The sequence below is a fragment of the Gallinula chloropus genome (genome assembly GCF_964237585.1).
Source record: "Gallinula chloropus genome assembly, chromosome: 4".
In the NCBI taxonomy this organism is placed as follows: domain Eukaryota; kingdom Metazoa; phylum Chordata; class Aves; order Gruiformes; family Rallidae; genus Gallinula; species Gallinula chloropus.
In genome coordinates this window covers 24,563,862-24,583,225 of record NC_140088.1, presented here as the reverse complement: position 1 = coordinate 24,583,225, position 19,364 = coordinate 24,563,862, and the positions used below count along the sequence as shown (strand labels likewise).

The 19,364-nt window shown below is 41.2% G+C and overlaps 1 protein-coding gene across 1 annotated transcript in view; it reads right to left on the bottom strand.

Annotated features, from left to right (window-relative positions):
- SERGEF (secretion regulating guanine nucleotide exchange factor) overlaps positions 1 to 19,364 on the bottom strand; it is a gene marked incomplete at both ends in the record, with an annotated part of 152,863 nt that overhangs the window by 53,607 nt on the left and 79,892 nt on the right. The window contains one exon of the mRNA XM_084263491.1: positions 7,978 to 8,014. Coding sequence (XP_084119617.1) covers positions 7,978 to 8,014 — 37 coding nt within the window. The remainder of the gene's footprint in view (positions 1 to 7,977; positions 8,015 to 19,364) is intronic.

The window sequence follows — 19,364 nt, the reverse complement described above, 5'->3', positions numbered from 1 at the left end:
ATAGCAGCAGTCTTGCACTTCATTCAGCTTCCTGCTAACTACAGTTATGTCTGAAACCATGCCGTAAACAACTAAAACATGCTTGACCTGACCTGTTTGATTTACTTGATCAGGATGAATATAGCAACCCTTCTCACTGCTGCTGGTCCACAAGAAATATTAAATGTGCAGTGCTAAATGTCTGTTAAAGCCCTGTTCAGTATAAGCTCTCAGTTCTTCTCACTTTCTCACTGTTCAAATAAGCCCAACAATCACGAGGCAAATACATTTCTCAGAAATAATAAAAGTCCTGGTTTAGCCTGGTTGCTCCTCAGAGACTCTGCAAAAAGCACAGGAAAAAGCACAATAGTGAAATGAGTCTCAAAAGCATTTAATTACTTCGTTGCCTCCCTTCCACAAAGAAGTGATGGAGAGAAACAAGTTCAAAAAGCAAAGACAAGTAACGGGTAATTTTTACAAATATGCCAACTTTTAATCTCTGGTTTGACTTTTTTGCCCTAGTATTTTTTTTAAACACTCACTTCTCCAGAGCCAATGGTTCTTAATAAAAGGCTTTAATTTTACCCTGAAGGCTTGCTCCAGGCTCACAAGCCTGAATGACTGTTTTGTTATTAGCAAGTAAAACAATCTTGCTTGCTAGCTAACACCTCTAGATTTTTTTCACTACAATTTCCTGTACCTTCAAGTTCAAAGTCCTAAATCCTAAAGTGGGGAAAGAGGATCTGTCCTTATGTAAAGCTGGAGGAGCCATTCCCCATCCACCCTGGATTAAAAAACAAAAGCAAGCAAACAAAAAAAATTCCAAGAGTCCTGCTTTGATGCATGCACAGGCATTTAGTCCTGTGCAGCTACAGCCATGAAAGGGATACACGTACATCCCAGAAGCATCCCTGTTTCATCACAAGCCTTGTAGTACCTTTACAGCACCATCTCTCAGACCTACATCACTGTCAGCATCCCTGCCTCCAGTTTTGTTTTTCAAAAGACTTCTCTGACTTCCAAAACAAAAAAAGAGCAGTTGGAGAAAGTGACCAAAATGCACTGTTAAATCAAAAACTTAGGCAGCAAAGATGACCTGAGCTGTGCGCTTGTGAAAAATCCCAACTCGTGGCCAAGGTAATCTCAAAAGTTGGAAAGATCACTGCTTCAGATGTTTTTATCAAGCAGAAATCTACCTAGAGAATTTAAGACACACACAAGAATCAGAAGAACGTAAGCTTCAGAGACTGTTCACTTGCAGCATGGAACTCTGCTAGGTCATATTTCTTAGTGCACTGACAGAAAAATTGCTGTGCTCCATAAGAGCTGGATAGTGAGTACACACACACATGTGGGTGTCAACTCAAGGCTGTACAGCAGGAGAGCCACAAATGGCAGATCACAGTAAGGGCACCCCTAATGCCAGCTTTCTAAATATAAACCACCTCTCCCTCCTGCCAACCCTTAAGTTGCAAAATTTCTTCTACTCAACAGTACACTTGAAAGTTTGTGTGTTGAGGCTCTTACATGTACAGAACCCCGAATTACCAGCACAGCTGACCCAGGTGTTGCTCAGTAGAATAGTACCAAAGCCTTAATTTGTTGCACCACTTCCAGCTTTCAGCTGCTTTGCTGGCCATGTGCTTTTACCTTGGTGGGCATCTCTCCTACATGCCCTAGTTGACTCCCTGAAGCTAGACCTTTATTCTTCCTTTTATTTCATTTCATAGCCAACAAACGCTTCATCTTTCTTTGGTGAGCAAGGGTGACTATTTTTGTTACTCCTATTTGCTTCCTTGAAAATGGAGATAAATATGCCTTACATACACTGGATGCATTTTTCATCTACCTTAAAGTAATTGCTCCACTTAAAGACCGTGAGTAAACAAATATGGTAAAATCTAATTTGTTTTCTAAATACTAAGTATCCATCCAGAGAACCCTCTGACAAAGGAGTCGTGCATCTGTATTGCAGCTCCTACTCTCAAGAGTCTTCCCATCCTCCCTAATTTTCTAAAACCAGGTAGAATGACTTTTCCTGTTCATCAATACCTGCAAGCAAGAGCTCTCTACTCATTCTGCTTCAAGCAAAATCATTGTCTGGTAGCATTCACTGGTTGTTTGCTAGCTTCCTATGATAATTATCTCCTCTGCCACTCACAGTGGTTTTAACTGTCACCTGAGGTTAATACTGCATACTTGCCTCTTACCCATCCTTTGCAGGGTTCTTGACACAGCAGAATTATCCCTGTAGATGCGATTTAGCATCTCACAGCAAAGTAAGGGCACAAGAACTCAAGTCCAGACAAAGTATAAGGTGGCACCACAGTGATACATAAAGCTCCATTAAAAATTTTACAAGAACTGTGTCTTTTTGTATGGAAAAATAACAACTTTATCTTCAGAGCCTAAGCAGCACTATCTGGTAACAACAGGAAACCACACTGTAAGCAGGATGCATTATTACCTGGTTATATGCTAAATTATATAAATTAAGACAGAGACATACACACCAAGACTAATTATATTTTAAAATTGCCTCTCTGAGGGGAGGGAAAGTGATTGCAACTATAATTAGTTGTGTTTCAGTATTTGAAAAATAAAAATCAGGTTCCGTTATGCAAGGCAGTGCTAAAATACACTAAGAGGCAGCTTCTATTCCAAAGACTTCACAGTCTAAATTGACAAACACACAGAGAAACGATGATGAATGAAAGCAGCATTCTGCAGGGTCAAATTGCCTAAAACACACAGCACAAAGCCTGGAAGAGAAGGTAGCTGTCAAACCTAGACTTCATTTCAGTCACAGAAGATGCAGTACAGATCTTATCCTAAACTCTGGAGTTTCTTTTTAGGGGTCAGTGTGATGCTGTCCTCCCTCTCCTATAACCAGAGGTCACTGACTTTAGAACAGTTGGTTGATATGAAAATCTTCTTAGCCCCAGCAGAAGGTTTTGCCACATGCTCAAATTAGCATTTCCTTGTTTCTTTCCTCATCACTTCGCACCCACAAGTTCATTAAATAGTTGGCAGCTTGGCTTTCCATTAGCCCTTGGAGGAGAAACTCAAAGAGATCAGAGGATCAGATTTTGTAAGTGTAACTTGCTGAAAAATTACAAAACAAAAAATAAATCAGACATTTCAAATTCATTTTTAGCTTCTATCCTACCAGAGGAACAATCAGCTTGCCTGGAGCACGAAACAGACAATGGGAAAGTAACACAAAGGGAAAAGGCATCTGACCAGCACTGTTAGGGCTCACTGTATCTAAGCATGACAGGAAAACTGTGACGTCAGATCTGTATTCAGCTATGTAGGAAGCAGCCAGACAGGTGCTTGGTTAATGATACGAGCGAGGCTGTTTTTTTCACAAAGAACATAATCAAGGCAGTTTATATTTCGAAGAGCTATTTTAACAGTCAAAGCCACGTTAAGAGCTAAATGACATACAAAATGGCTCTGCCAGAGAATGAATTTAGAAGGTCGACACATAACCCCAGTGAAAATGACAACAGTGATGGTTACTCGAAGTCCTGCCAGGTGCCCTTTAATAAGCAGAGAATGTGATTAGTGCTGCAATGCAAAGAGACAGCGTGCTGCAACATGACTCCATGCTGGTCTGCCAGGAAACCTTTACAATAGAGACCCTGGCTGCACTGGGATTTTTCATGCATAATAAATAAAGCAACAGACTCGCAGGCTGAGGCTCCCTGCTGAACACCACTGCCCTCCACTGCGGATGCTGAAGATTTCTCTAAATACTACAGCAGGAAGAGAAGCAAGAGAGAGAATTTATGATTTTTCTCTTCGTGACAGACTGCTGAGTCCCCCGGGACCGAGTGTCAGACACATGACTACATCTGCCGCTTCGCAGGGCTGCTGCGAACATCTAAATAACGCTGTCAGCACAACGCAGAGCTCCGTCCCTCAGCCTGCACAGCCTCCTCTCCCCATTGGTGCTCAGTGTGCCATAGAAATATGCCTTTCAGAATCCGTTAACAGCACTTCCTCCGCTGACGCTCTGTACGATAATTTAGTTGGAATCATAGATCTTCATTCGGAGAACACGATCTTGTTAATTAAGAGGTAGCAGCTCCCACCTAAGAACCCTTCAGCTTCCTTATTACTAAATGTGGACCCAAAGTGTTTGGGATACCATTAAGGTCACCACCATGTATATGATGTGTACCACCAGCTCCCTGAGCTTGGGATCACTTCGATCACATTTGCTTTCCTGCTCATAATTGCTATGTGCTTCCAGCATAAGAACGCAGAGAGCAAATTTTAACAGATCAGGAAACAATAATTCTTTTACTGCCTCCCTCTCCCCCAAACTGCTCCACACTTTAGTTCAGAGCTTCCGAAGCAGAGCCTGCCATCTGAGTGGAGGGATGTTTTATCCTAATTTCCTCCATTCCTCCATTAAACTTAGCATTACTGTTTACTCTCCAACTGGATGAACTGGAGTGACAGTAATCACAATGCCTGATTTCTTCTTGTGAACCCTGCTGCACCACTGTCACCAACACTGAGTGCCCCTGCCCCGTGCGTCACTACACAGCAGTACTGCACCTGGGATTTAAGGACTCCCTCACTGAAAGAGTTTTTATATCCTCCAACCAAGAAAATAACAGCCCTCAGCAGAGGTCAGAACTCACCACGCTGAGGTGAAAGTGCAAGGAACAGCCTTTTGTACTACATGAAGCAGCAACACATGCAAACACTCTTCCCCTTCAAAACACCATTCCAGGAAGTATTTACTTGAAAGGTCTATGTCTTTCTCATCCCAACACACACAAAAATTTAGAGTGTCCAAGTCATTCAACACATTAGCATAAAAACAGCCAGTTAGATTTGGTATCAGCCACTGCTCTACACAGACCAGGTACAAAATAACTGCTTGTACATGTACAGACAAGGGGACTCAAATCCCCCCTTGAGGGCTGCTGTAAAAATGGACTTGCATCCAAGCTAAGAAACTTTTACAATTGTTTTTAAAACAAGCACTTCTCACTACAGATCCTCAAGTATCTTTCTTTTAGATTTTTTTTATTGGTTTATACAGGTTAAGAATAATTGCTAAGACAATGGAAGTGTCATCCTTGTAATAATTTATTTTATATTTTTATTTATTATTTTACTACTTCAAGGAGGCTTAGATAAAATTTCTGGGGTTATTTTTGATTAAAATATGACATCTGCACTTGGAGGCTCTTCAAGGTGTTCTGTCCTGTGCCCTGGGGTTGCAGCACTGTCAAGACATGCGTACATTTTATAGCAACTCTTCTTCTGTGTAGTCATTACTACTTGGTTATTTAAGTTGCAGCAGTGCATGAGCTGCATGCAGCATGCAAAGTGTTCTCTTAAAGGGTAGCTATTCTCTTTTGCTAAAAGAGGAAAAAAAAAAAGAGGATCAAAGTCTTAGTGGGGAGCTGGTAGGAACCTGATAAGAGCCTCCTCCATAAATACCCTAAAAATCATATGATTAAAAATGGCAAGGATTAAACCTCCTTACTTTTCAGCGTTAAAAACACTGTAGACTCCCAAACCTGGAAAAGCTCAACTTTGTCACAGTGATTTAGTTTCACTATGTCAGTCGTTCAAAGATTGTGTCTTAGCACCATGAAGTTTGGTGCTACACAGGGCAGCTATCCTACTCGGGTTAGAAAAACAGCCTTTGTCCTGCTCAGCACAGAGCATGGCAAAAAGTACAGAGCTTTTCAGTGCTAGAAGATAGTTTTCAGATGTGAGATGTTACACAGCATTTATTTAATAACTATTCATTATTTTCAATCAAAAATAGGTTGACTCTCATGACAATTAATGCAGTCAAAAGTGCAAGGGGTTTTTTTCTTGTTAGGGAGGGATTTTCATTCTCAAGTGAAAGGTCACACAAACACACACAGTGTTACAATACGTGCAAATTCTGGCATTAGTATCACAGGACAACCCCAAACCAAACCACAAATCTGCTTTCCCTAAGAGCAGGAGTAAAGATGTTCATACATTTTTAGATACTAATTATTACTCAACTTACTAAATTTAGAAATGCATTTAGAAATATATTTAGAGACATGTCACACCTCATTTTCCTTTCTTCAAATATTTACGTCACGATCAAAAATTGAATTTACCCATGGAAAAGGAATCGGTGACGTCCCAGTGAAAAGCCAAATTTTGCACTGACTTCAGTAGAAGAAAGCAGGAAAAGAGAATTCAAATAACTGAACTGTACCAGCGGATACAGACTATATAAAGTATCATGGAAAAACCTGCTTGCTAGCCCTACAAATTGAACAGTTTGTACCACCAGCAAGACAACTAGCATACAACTTCAGCACTTGTGAAGCAAATCATAAATCTAGTCTGTCTGTCCTAAAATGTTTCCATTTAAAAAGATGATGCAACAAAAAAAGCAAAACCACCTCTGTATATACCACCAGAAACAGTGAATGGAATACTATACTGTTAAAGGCTTGCTTTTATGTTTACCTTTTGTATGGAACTTGAGTTATTTCAGTTTAAAATAAAATCAACTAGCTTCCAGCACTGATCATTTTCCCATTGAATTCAATAGCTGTAGCACACAGTTTGCATAGGCATATGATGTTCTTTACATATGCAAAGTTCTCTATTATTGAATTTCTTTCCCCTACCCATTTTTTCTCCCCAGAAATTTCTGCCTAGGAGGCAGAAAGCTTGAAAGGACATAAGGAGAAAGAAGGTTGTTCGGATGGACTGAACGCTTTGCTTTCACGCACGCTGGAGGAATCTGCTAGCAGTACACTTTTACTTCATCAATTCAGCAAGAAACAAAATGTGATTCTTCAGATTGCTCTTCAGACGACATTCACAAGCACCAGCTTGACAATTAATACGGGCATGTGACCCTGAACAAGCAGGGAGAAGGTAAAGCAAAAGTCTTTTCTGAAAGCCAGCCACAAAGTAAGTTGAAATTGGCAGGTTTGCTATAAAGTTTAATTGTATAATTAGAATTGATAATTAGAAAATATACTATAATACATACAGAAATATAAGACATATACAGGACACCACCTCTGTGGCCACTTAATAACACTGATAAGACACAAAGCTAAAGTAAATACCTTAAAAATTAGGATACAGAATGCAAATTGGATACCAAATAGCTGGTTTCTCTGTACCTGTCATACTACACCTAAAGTCAAGGAAATTCTTCATTTAAGATGTCAATTACGGCAATCAAAAATGTCTATGTTGAAGGAGTACTGGACTGTTTAACTTCTGACTCTCATTAGCATAGTAATCCTTTCTTCACCTTTCTCATCCTGCCTATTAATGGGGATAATTATGCTGATCTCTTTATAAAGAACCTGAAAATAAATAGTTTAAAATGTTCCTAAACATTTAATTCTATATAATAGCAATCTTGCATCAATCTTCAGTTATCAACTCATCACATGAAAGTAAGAATCTGTTCCGGGAGTTGGTATGCAAAAGTTATTTTTTCCACTGACACTAGCTTCCTAGTACTTGCATCATTATCACAACAGCACAAAAGAACCCAACTACCATTGGCTCAGCTGGCATTTTGAAAGTTTTCCGAGCATTGAACAAAAGACCTGGATTTATTTTTCATTTAAAGTCTCAATGTTAAACAAAGAGACTTCTGACCAGCTTGAATCTTAGATGCTACCCAATGTGCAGTTTGAATCGCTGCAATGGCTCCATTCTAAACCAGGCTGTAGCACTTTGCAAATGTATTTTGCTGTTACATCTATCAAGCCCTCTCTCCTTACAGGGGCTGGTCAACAAGGGCACCTTTTCGTCATTACCACTTCCACACACTACTGGTTTCTCCTTGTCTTTTCACCACATCTGTATATTACTTTCCTACTTTCAGCTGCACACAGTGCCCTTAATCACTCTGTATGCTTGATGTGCACATTTTTCTTTCATCTTGTGCTACTTAAAAATGAAAAAAGGTGAGAGGATTTGATATAAAATTAAGCTACTTACCAACTACTGCCAGATTATGCTCTGAGCCACACGCGATCTGAAAAAGAAGTATGAATGAATAAAAGAGAGCCCACGTACCAGTAGGAAGACAACTGCAATTATGACAGGAAATTAAAAATTAACCTGGAACAAACAACTACAGTTTGTAGGATGCAAAGTGAAGGTTGAAGTGCTCTCGCTTTTAAATGAAATTTCAATTTTCTCAGTCTCACTTTGGGGATCAGCAGCAGGGTTGCATGTTTGTTTGCTTTGTTAACAAACAGGTATTTTCTTTTCAAAATGCATCACCACTGACATTGCAATCCTTATGACCAAAACTGGACACATCTCTGCAAGAAACCTCACACCCATGGCAACATCCAACAGATCCAATGAGACCATTCATGGACATAGCACAAATGCCAACTAAGCCTTTGCAAGATCAGAGCCCCACAGAGACAGCCAGGAATCAAAAGGGCGATGAAGTGCTCCATTTCTCTTTTCTATACTGTTATTCTGGATGATGCCTAAAGAACTGCACAGAGTATACAAGCTCAGTATGATAAACCTTAAGTGATGTGATCCCTATGATCATTTATCCTGAATGGAGAAATAAAACTCCAAACCATAGCACTCAACTCTTCTATTAAAAACAGCCTGGTTCACTTTTTAAAAGCTGCAGAAAAACAAAGAAAGAAACCAATGCAAACATTTTCTCCCAAGCTCATTAGTGAATGGAAACCAGTTATGAATTTCTTTTCAAAGCAAACTCACAGCCAGTGCATTTTTCTTTCTTCTTTGCAGCTGCTGTGAGCATGTAAGATGTTTAAGCTGCCTTAGCATATATCACACAGTATCAGTAACCTTTCACAAGCTCTTCACATGATAGTAACGCAAGCACCAGCTGCCCTACTGCAAGGGCTCGAATCTCCCATTGAACTGTTCTGCAATGTCACGGCTGGCCTAATTGCCTGACGTAATACAGAATCAGCTTACGCAGGGCTGGTTACTCTGCTGAGTGCACTCAGGTTTTAATACAAAACACATGCAACCCCCTCAAAATCCCATATCCAGTTCATTGTCTTGCACCTACTTGCCCATTACATATATTATCGAGCTGGAGAAAATGAATAAACACCTTTTTCAACTTCTTAGAAGTACATCTGCAATGATAAACTATAAACCAGAAGTATATGCTCAATTATATTTTAAAAAAAATAGAACTCCATCCCATCAATTTTATATGAATTTGTACATGCATAACTTTACAGTTTTTATGGCAGGAGAAGTGCTACAGCCACCCCAAACGCCTGCGTATCGAAACCAGAGAAGTTAATGCCACAGTCCTTGGGCTCAGCTCACTGTGCCTGAGCATTCAGTGGGAAAGAGTTGCCCTAGACTGACAGGCATAGACTAGCGTGAGCAGCTGTGTTACAAACCCACACTGCAATCACTACTGCTCAGGATGTACCTGTACCTCAGCTGTGACTCAAAAACATTTCGTCAATGCTATCCTAGCGCAACAATGAGCAAGGATGGCAAAACAGACTCTTTAGGACAGAGGTGCTTAGCCAAGACATTCGGGAAAATAAGGCAAGAAAAATAATTCACAGAATCACAAGGCTGGAAAAGACCTTTAAGATCACCAAGTCCAACCGTTCCCATCCTGTGCTAAACCATATCCCTAAGTACTTCATCTACCCTTTTTTCAAACACAACCAGGGATGGTGACTCAACCACCTCCCTGGGCAGCCTGTTCCAGGCCCTGACAAATCTCTCCATGAAAATTTTTTCCTAACATCTCATCTGACCCTGCCCTGGCACAGCTTCATGCCATTTCCCCTTGTCCTATCACCTGTCACCTGGCTGAAGAGACCATCGCCCACCTCTCTACAACCTCCCTTCAGGTAGTTGTAGGTGGTGCTAAGGCCTCCCCTCAGCCTTCTCTTCTCCATACTAAACTTGCCCAGCTCCCTCAGCCGCTCCTCATAGGATTTGCCCTCCAGCCCCTTCACCAGCCTGGTTGCCCTTCTCTGCACTCGCTCAAGGACCTCAATATCCTTCTTATGGTGGGGAGCCCAGAACTGCACACAGTACTCAAGGTGTGGCCTCACCAATGCCAAATAGAGGGGCACAATCACCTCCCTAGACCTACTGGCCACACCATTTTTGATACAAGCCAGGATGTCATTGGCTTTCAAGTCACAGTACCCTCCAGCACAGCCTCATCTTCAGAAAAATCAAGACAAAGCAGCAGGAAAATTAATGTCTTGACAAAAGCACTAGCAGGGCTGCAAGTCCTCTACTCCACAGTACTGCGGACAGGCAAAGCTTTAACTGCAACTGGTAAAATGCATAAACTATCACCATATCCCTTATGATTGGAGCAGGGCTGGATCTCACTGCCTGTTCAGCAGCTAATGCTCCCACCAATGCTTCTCCAACTTAAAAGTTGATGCCATGGAAACAGGATCCACACATGGAAACACAGGCAAAGGCTTTCTAGCAAAAAAGCAAATTCTGCATCTTCATCAAGTGCTGAAAATTGGAGATACTGAAGCTGCTGCTAATAAAAGAAGTAAATTTTATCTGAGGTGTAAATAATCCTATCTCAGCTACTTCCCCAGGAAATATGCTAACACAGGCCACCCATTCAGAAGCACTGGTAGGAAAGAACTGCTCAGTTTGTGGCTTACACTGACTGCCAGGATCCCCTTCAGAAACACGAAAAAACAACCCAAAAAAACAACCACCCCAACAGGGTCTTGTTTAGAATGTAAAACATCCCCTGGCAAAGAAGCATTTTCTTTCTGTATCTAATAGCAGCAGCCACAGAGCCTACAAACAAGATAAAAGAATGCTAGTGACCTCAAAGAGCTTTGTACTGTATTCATGCAGCTGTTACTCTGCCCACAGCTCAGAGCCACCCACTAGCTCACTTATCAGGTTGTTAGGGAGTCAGTCGAGCCGCACTGGGTACAACCAGACCAGGAACTGCTGTGTTAGACAGACTCACCAGTTCTGAGGAGTTGTCCCTGTGACAAGCCACTCACAGCCAAGACATCGTGCAGATGCACTTGCTGCAGCCCCGCAGACTGGCGGGGTAAAAGGTATGGCAAAGCACAAATGACAAATGCTGCTGAAGCCCTTTTTGGTCAGGTAGAAGCCTGTGGCAGTGCCAGCTTTATCAACAGTGCCTGACATCAGGCAAAATCGCAGGCTGTGCGATCCAGTGCCCTGGATTCACCTTGGATGGCCCGGAGCAAGGACAGCATCCACCACATACCAGCAGCAGCACTGTGCTCCAAAGATGAACTTGCTAGATTAAGAGCACTAAGACCACCACCTCTGCCTTATCACAGGGCATCACTATCTGACATCCCCAAATAAAATTATACAAACCAAACCACCCTTAGAGGACTCTAAATTTACCTTTCTGAAACAACAGCCTTATTTACCATCGAGGCCACCTGCTCCAGGCTACAGCATCCACCCACAGGATTCCTAGTGGCCTGCACACCTCTGACTCCAGAGCTCCGAAGGGACCATACCAGAGGTAAAGCAAGGTTGCCACTGTTTAATGAGCAGTGCTGCCTTGCAGGTATTTCATAACTTTTTTTTTTTTTTTTTTTTTTACAATAAGCTTTAAAATGTGACACCTCCTTTTCTTCATGACTCCCCACAACAGGCAACAATCAGCCAAGAATGCCTAATTTGCTGGTACAAATACAGACCAGCCCGAGAACAGCATTGCTGAACAGATGTTTTATGCTTATGTTAGTTGTAATAAGCTCTGCAGTCAGTGCAGGTCACTGGGAGAAGCCCGGTATTTACTGCAGCAACCATAATTTTCTGGCTATTTCTCTTCTGTCCCAACCCCCAACGTGCTGCAGAGAAATTAAATTCCAACAGCTATCTGCATGCTCCCGGTGGATAAGTACATTCAAGGGTACTTACCAACACACAATAATGCTTTCTAATTGGGCAATACTTTTACATTCTGTTTTAATTGAAAAAAAAAAATCACTGATCTTTAAAGACAAATCTGAGTGACTGGTAGTGAATGAAGGATTCTGTGAGCCCAGAGAAACACAACCCCCTTACACAGAAACATTTCATACTAAAGTTTCTTCTCTGTCTGGAGGAAGTTTGAGAAGAGCCGTGCAAGGATAGCGCTGTCTCTAAAGAAACGATCTCAAAGCACTTCACAAATGCCTGAGAGGCAGGAAAAGAAGGCTTAGGGACCATTTTACTCAGTGCTTATTTACCTTATTATCTGTGCCCTATCAAGCATACAGAAATTGTTTGTTTCTTCCCATAAATTGTGTGTTAGCAAGCTGTTTTCTACCTAGCAATGGCTACAGTTCAGATCCATCCATCCATATGTAACACACGTCACGAGAAGCAGACAAGGCACCAGCATTTTAATAATAAAAAAAAAGTCAGGGCATAAGGAAAGGAAAAGACTTCAGGAGAGTAACCACCAACTCCAAGCAAAATACCAGCCTACAGGTATGTTCATGGCCCAGCCCTAACAAAAATTTATCAACTGAAAGTAAGAGCAATGGGTTACACAAAATAGAGAAAGCATTCTTTCACCTAAGATTAAAATATTTTATTAAACTTTTATATTAAATATAAAAATAAAAGTGTTTCCTGTATTTTATATACACATTCACATATATGTTACATATGTACATAAGAAAATGTACACATACATAAAGACAGGGATGCATTTTAGGAAGAAACGGTTATCTACTCAAGTAGATGTTACCAGGGAAGAAGATGCAGAAGAGAGATGAAGGCAAACACAGACACACACACCCCCTCTCATGCCGGGGATATCCTTTGCTCTACCAGCCCTATGAGGTAAGAAAATATTGTTCTCTCCTTTGCAGGCACTAAACAAACATATATAGTATAAAACTAAGGTGGATGTTTAGACATACAATCCAATATTGATTTCAAAAGGTAATTAAGAGACAAAATACCTTTTGTCAACCATCCCCTAAGGGACTTTTGAGCATTACAGCAAAACAAGCCTGGTAAAGCCAACAGAAATCAAAGTTTCAGGCTGGTACCTTGACCACAAGGCTATTTGTTCTTTTTTTTCTGTATTCCCAGGGCTCTGACTGAGGATCTCTTGTGCAGCCCATGAGGAAAAAGATCAAGTCGGAACCAGGGCAAAGTCAACCCCATGCCACAGCTGAGGGGAAGGATCAGTACAGGGGGGTTGCAAGGAGGTGGTACAGGGAGCTGGCCTCACCAAGGGGGTTGTAGAATGGAAACTCACAAGCATCGAAACACGAGGGTGCTTGTTTAGAACAACAGGAGTAGCTCAAGAGCATTTATTTTTGGTTCGCTGCCCTATGACTGCACATTAATTCCTCACCGTGCAATTATTTCCCAAAAACGTTCAAGGATACGGGGGCTTCCATCGCTTCTCAGAGACTAGAGCATGATTTCTGAGGATGAATGAAGATCCAGTGTTTAAGTTGCATCCAGATTCTAGTCACTATGACTTTCTAACTGCAGGGAAGCATAGCTGTTTTGAGAGGGATGAGGGGGCAGAGCAAGGGAAGGAAACCATTAAAAGGGTGTGCATGTAAGGGCAACAGCCACAGCACCTCACGTCTTTTCACAAATTTCACTTAGGAAATTGCCAGGGACAGAAAATGGCAAATTTTATTCCTTCTGGAATTAGAAGTCCTAATGGAAGGAGATGAGGTGACAGAGAGACTGCAGATCAAAGCTTACATAAGACAGGGGAATCTTCTCTCCCAGAGTTGTTCTTCCATGCCCTTGATTAATGTATCATAACAATGATTTGTACTTGACACGCTCTGCCCAACTACATTTGTATGCAGAATTCTAGTGATGTGAAAAAAAATAAAATAAAATAAAAGGAACCTAATTAGCAAAGCTGTCCTGCTTCCAATGATCCTTCACTAGGAACTCTGTGTTCCTCTTCTGGATCATTTGACTCCTGATTGATAAGAAAGCAGCTTGCTGACCTAGCCACATTCCCTGGCAAGCATAAGACTTAAGTTTAATGCAATGTATGTTAGCAGCAAACCAGTCCAGCTTCGCTCAGAACAGCATGTTAGGTCTTTTCCTAGCTGTCCCTGTGTCAGTTAAGAGTGAGATGGGACATTTTCCATTTATCATCCATCTAATGATCAACTCTTCTACCTAAGGTGGATTTTTTTGCTGTTGTGTGATTGGCTTTTTGGTTTGTATGCAAGAAAATTCACAGTAGACTTTAAACCAAAGCCAGTGTACTAAGGTCAGGAAGAAAACATTCCTCCTTGAGACACACCTGACCAAAAGATAACATGCCATGTAAGTGGACCTTTGCAAGCACAGAGGGAGAGAGGGAGCATGAAGACATTGTCAGGATGCAGAGAATTCTCAGAAGAAGAGAGTCTGCAGCTCTCTGTACCCTCCAAAGTTGCAATCTATGCCCTCCCTGCCCAAAACTAATGCTAAGCCTGCCTCCCTTGTAGTGCAAGACACAAAATGCTTTGCCCCAGTGCAGCACTTCCTTTGCTCCTCCACTCACTATTAGAGACCCACCTGCAATTCATTCCGTATGGTCTCAGCCAACGGCAAGATCTTGCCTTTACCTTCTCCTTGCCATAAGGGACATATATATTTAAGCCCCTGAATGCATTCCCTCTCTATGATGCTAACCCTATGTGAGAAACCGCTACACTCTCCACCAACTCACTGAGCACCACCCACCCAGGAGCAGCTTCTAGCGGCTAACAGGTCCAGTTGTACTTCTCCGTTTCAGCTGGTTCAGCTTGGGTCTGGATTACTTGCAGGAGATGGAAACAGCTGTAATACCAAAGAAAACAGAGAAAAAACAAATCACCACCACCACCACACCCCACACAAACAAAACAAACACACCAAATTCCCAAACAAAAACATTAAAAAACCCAAACAAACAAAACCCCACAAAACACCCACACCACAGAAAAAAAAGCCAAAACCATGCACCAAAACACAGTCTTTTAATAACAACTAGGAAGCACCACAACCCCATAAAGCTATCATGAAAGAGATCAGGCACAGCGGCTAAAAGTGAAAGGAGGAAAGAAAAGGTAACTGTTGAAGTAGTCAGCATTTTATGAAAGGTTTACATCATAGCAATCCACATGCACCCAACAAAGTCTACCTACAAGGCAAGCATGGTCACACTGAAATCCTTAGATATGTACTGTTTGCCACAAATTGAGGATGGATGGAGATGTCACGACAAAGAAAAATCCATGTCCACCACCAAAAAAAAAAATCTTATCATCAGACAACTGTAGGACAATACAAATGCTGCTGAGATCCCAGTAGGAACACCCACTGGGATTAGGTTTGAGTAGAATGACAAGAACATAGCCAAGACAAGTGTGATAAAAATCTTTACAAGTCAGAAAGGCCAGCTGGCTCTTCTCCATTGCCTGAAGATTTTCCAATTAGTTCTTCAGGCAGTTCCCTTCCTTCCTTGGGGTTCGGAAAACATCAGCACCTTCCATTCCAGGAAAATAAAGCTCCATCACTTTCATATCCCTCAGCCTTACCAGTCTGTCAAATTTTCCATTTCTGTAATCAAGAAACCTGAGCCACAAAGCAATTTTTATCTTTTCATAATTTTTTAAATGAACCTTGTCACTGTCATTCAATCCCAGTTTGTTTCCTGTAACAAGAAGCCCCTTAAATCTTCATTAAAACATCCCTTCTGACTGATAAAGAAGTCATCAATCACATCAGCCCTGACTGCTAACATGTACATATTCCCAAACCTTGGCCTGTGCAGTGCAAATCCCACAAGGCCAAAATCCTCACTAACATTACACCTGTGTCTATCCACATCCAAATATGAATGAGAAGAACGGGGTCTTCAGCAGATGCATAGTTTTACCCAAGGGAATTTCTTCACCATTTACCTCAGAATTATTTTGATTCAGACTGTTTCATCCACAATTCCCAGCTCCTTACAGTTTCAGTGCCTCTCTCTCAAATTAACCAAGAGGCACTGAGATGAAGACTTTACAGTTTGGGCTTGCTCTGGGGACTACAACTAGTTTGCTCTTTATTTGAGGGCACAAACATCTCTGACAGAAAAAATGAAAGACACCAGGACCACAGAAACAAAAAGTTTCAAAACCTCTTTATACACTGACCTGACTGTACCATCAACACACACATCTTTACCAACAGATTTCTCTGAAGCTTTCAGGTCAAGAATTGTAGCATGCCAAAAAACCCTTGGGATCTGTCTTTTCTCACTATGCTATTTTACATGTGAACAGTAAAAAGAAAAATGTTCATTATAGCTTATAAATGTTATCATTACCTATCTGAACGTACTAATTTCCAGTACTGTGAACTTAATGAAATGAATGGTTCTATTAAACAATGATTGCAGGCAAACATTCTGTTGAAGTACATATCATTATCCAACATTTTGAGAATAAAAGTCATGACAGCAAGTATTATTTGGCAACAAAACATCAAATTCTACTTAAACAACTATTTCCAAGGTCCTTTTGTGGATGTGTAACTGCCGCTTAAAGTTTTTTAACAGAATCTGGGCACCACATCTCTTTCCTTGTGGCAAAAAAAAAAGGTCCATTTTTAATCCATTTGGAATATTTTCTAGAATATACAGTGAAACTGGAGAGGATCTAAGAGCAATCAGATGCACGTATCATAGGAACTCAGCTCTCCTCGACCTGTGGTGTTACTGCAAGCAATCTCACAACCGTTCTTCTACGTAAAAAAGCCCAATGCAGAGGACTTGGGATTCGCAGCCTGCAAGATTCCATGGTGGCACAACACCTCACAGCTTGCGTGGAACTGAAAGAGCTTCTTACAAATAATTCATACCCTCAAACAGGGTATTCTGTTTGGATTTTGTGAACAGGCAGACACTCTCCATAAGAGACCCTCTTAAAGGAGGTCAGTGCTGGTAGTGTGGCCGTATCACATCAAGGCAGAAGCTACCCCTTGATTAGCCCTGCTCAACCATTCTGCCCAGAAGGAACTGGCCCCACTGACACGAGGTCTAACTTTGATGCCTCTCTAATGCCCTTCTTTTCCTAGCATGTGGGTTTTGTAGCCTCCTTACAGTATTTTCTTCTTTTACATGCCATTTACCTATGGTAGCCTTCATTAGAAACTGCTCCCAGAACACCTGGCAGTATTATCAAACGAATACTATCCATGATGTCATTAAGGAATACTACTCAAAGAACAGAGCCTTTTTTTGTTTCTTCCAGCAATAAATCTAAATTTTTGACGGAATTCTGAATGTCACTTCCTCAACATCTAGCACTGGGATGCAGGAAGACTAATTTCCAGAGAAATTGCTAAATGTTCAAGGAAGCCCTCATGCATAACAGGACTGACCTTTCATTTCACTGCTGGCCCTGCTGACCTCAGTAAGCACTGTTGCTTGCAAAGACTGGCAGTACACAAATCTACTGGCACTGAAGAGAGTAAAAAGCCCACTTGGTCTCCCAAACGTTTTATGTCCTTTGAAAGACACAAGCAGGTTACTGGAAGTACAGAACCACTACTGTGTACTATCATTTGAAGTGTTCCTCATTGGACCCAATGCCTTTGGGAAATATTAAGATAACTATCAGCTATTCAAGAATGCAAATCTTTGCCTGGTTTCCAGCACAACCCTCACTGTCTCTCCCACTCCCACATACAAAATAAAAACGTTATCAACTAAATTTGTAGTCAAAAAAACCACTGGCACATTGAGAACACCTCCTAGAATATGACAAAATAAACATCTAAAGGGGGAAAAGTGTTTTTCATACACCAACTGCCTCAACTGGCAGAATTTTCTGGGCTCGTTTACTTTCCAGCAGAGCTGCAGGCATGCAGCTTCCATAAGGGTTAGCCTTGTATAAAAACATTAAGCCATGAATTTTGCTGACTGTCCACTCCTTTACCTCTCCAAATAAATGGTGCTTATGCCTGTAGGGTGTCATGTAACTCTGCTCTTCAACATTGGATTCACTGTTTCTGTAGCACTTAGTAACAGTAAAACTCCCTGCAGCAAACTTGCTGGAAATAAATAAAATGTAAACTTGCTAAGACTCCAATGCAAAGATGAATAGAAAAGCTCTTCTGGATAAATAAGGATACCATTTGTAAGGACTCAAATAGAGACTGAGCCTTAATGCTAGTCACAAAGGGAGAATTAGGAAAAAAAACATGTCTGAAAGGAATCTACAGAGCTGATGAAAAGGCTTTTTTTTTTTTATTAAAAAGCTAAATTATCATAAAGCCTTTAAAGTTCTAACTTGAACTTTTTTGAATAAGACCAGAGCATTTTCTGCCAGAAACCCATCCATTAGCTCAACAAAACAGCTGTAGGAAAAAAGTAGACAGAAGAAAAAGTTACAGACCCTTGTTGCTGCTCCACTGGAGTGCGGTCAGCACACATCTGCTATTCCCAGGGCTGGAAAATAAACTGCAGCTGGTCGACACCAGGGCAGCCGGGCAGCCCACCAACGGACCCCCAGCTATTCACATCCAGGAGAACCATTCACTCATCTCAGCTGGGTTGTTCTTTAAAACCACACATTCATTCCTGTTTATTTTGACCCAGCAGCTGCCTAATTACGAGACACATCTATTATGCACCATCTCTCTTGCGCAAGATCCATTGCTTTCTCTCTTGCAGCCCTCTCTACCTTTGAGGCATGGTTCTTTCCCACCAGCACATCGCATTTCAAATGGCTTTTTCTTCTCTCTTTTTTTTTTTTTTTAAGGGAAAATGTCAGCCTGCTGAACTTCAAAGGCTCCCAGTCCTGCCAGGGGACTAAGTGCTACAGGGACAATGCAAGCTGAGAGATGTGTCCCACCTCACAGGCCTAAAGGACGCACTTGAATGGTCATTTAATTCACATTATGGGTCATATTTTCTTATGACCCATTTCTAAACATGACATTATTTTTGCAGTTTGAAATAAAGATGATAATGTAACCATTCAAGTCCAGTTGTGAAAATAGTGCTATCACAAGACCAATAAATGCATACTAATTTACCCACAGAATTTGCCTTTATATGCTGTAATCAGTGCCTACAGGGAAGAAAGGAAAAAAAAAACCCTTAAAAAAAAACCTTTTCTCACACAAAATCTCATGGAATAAGACCCTCTGCTGAGCAATCTGTTACTGGGAATGAATACAGTCCAACACCAACCATCTACAATTGATACCAAAGAAGCACTAAGCATTCACTAGGAACTTTTTGGTGCCTCCACAGCTTGAGGAGCAAATACTGCCTTGATTAAGCAGCCAGCAGATAAGTATAGCTGTAGAACTGTTCAGTGTAAAAGCTCTAACCAGTTACAGTATAAATAGACCATACCCTTGGAACCGTA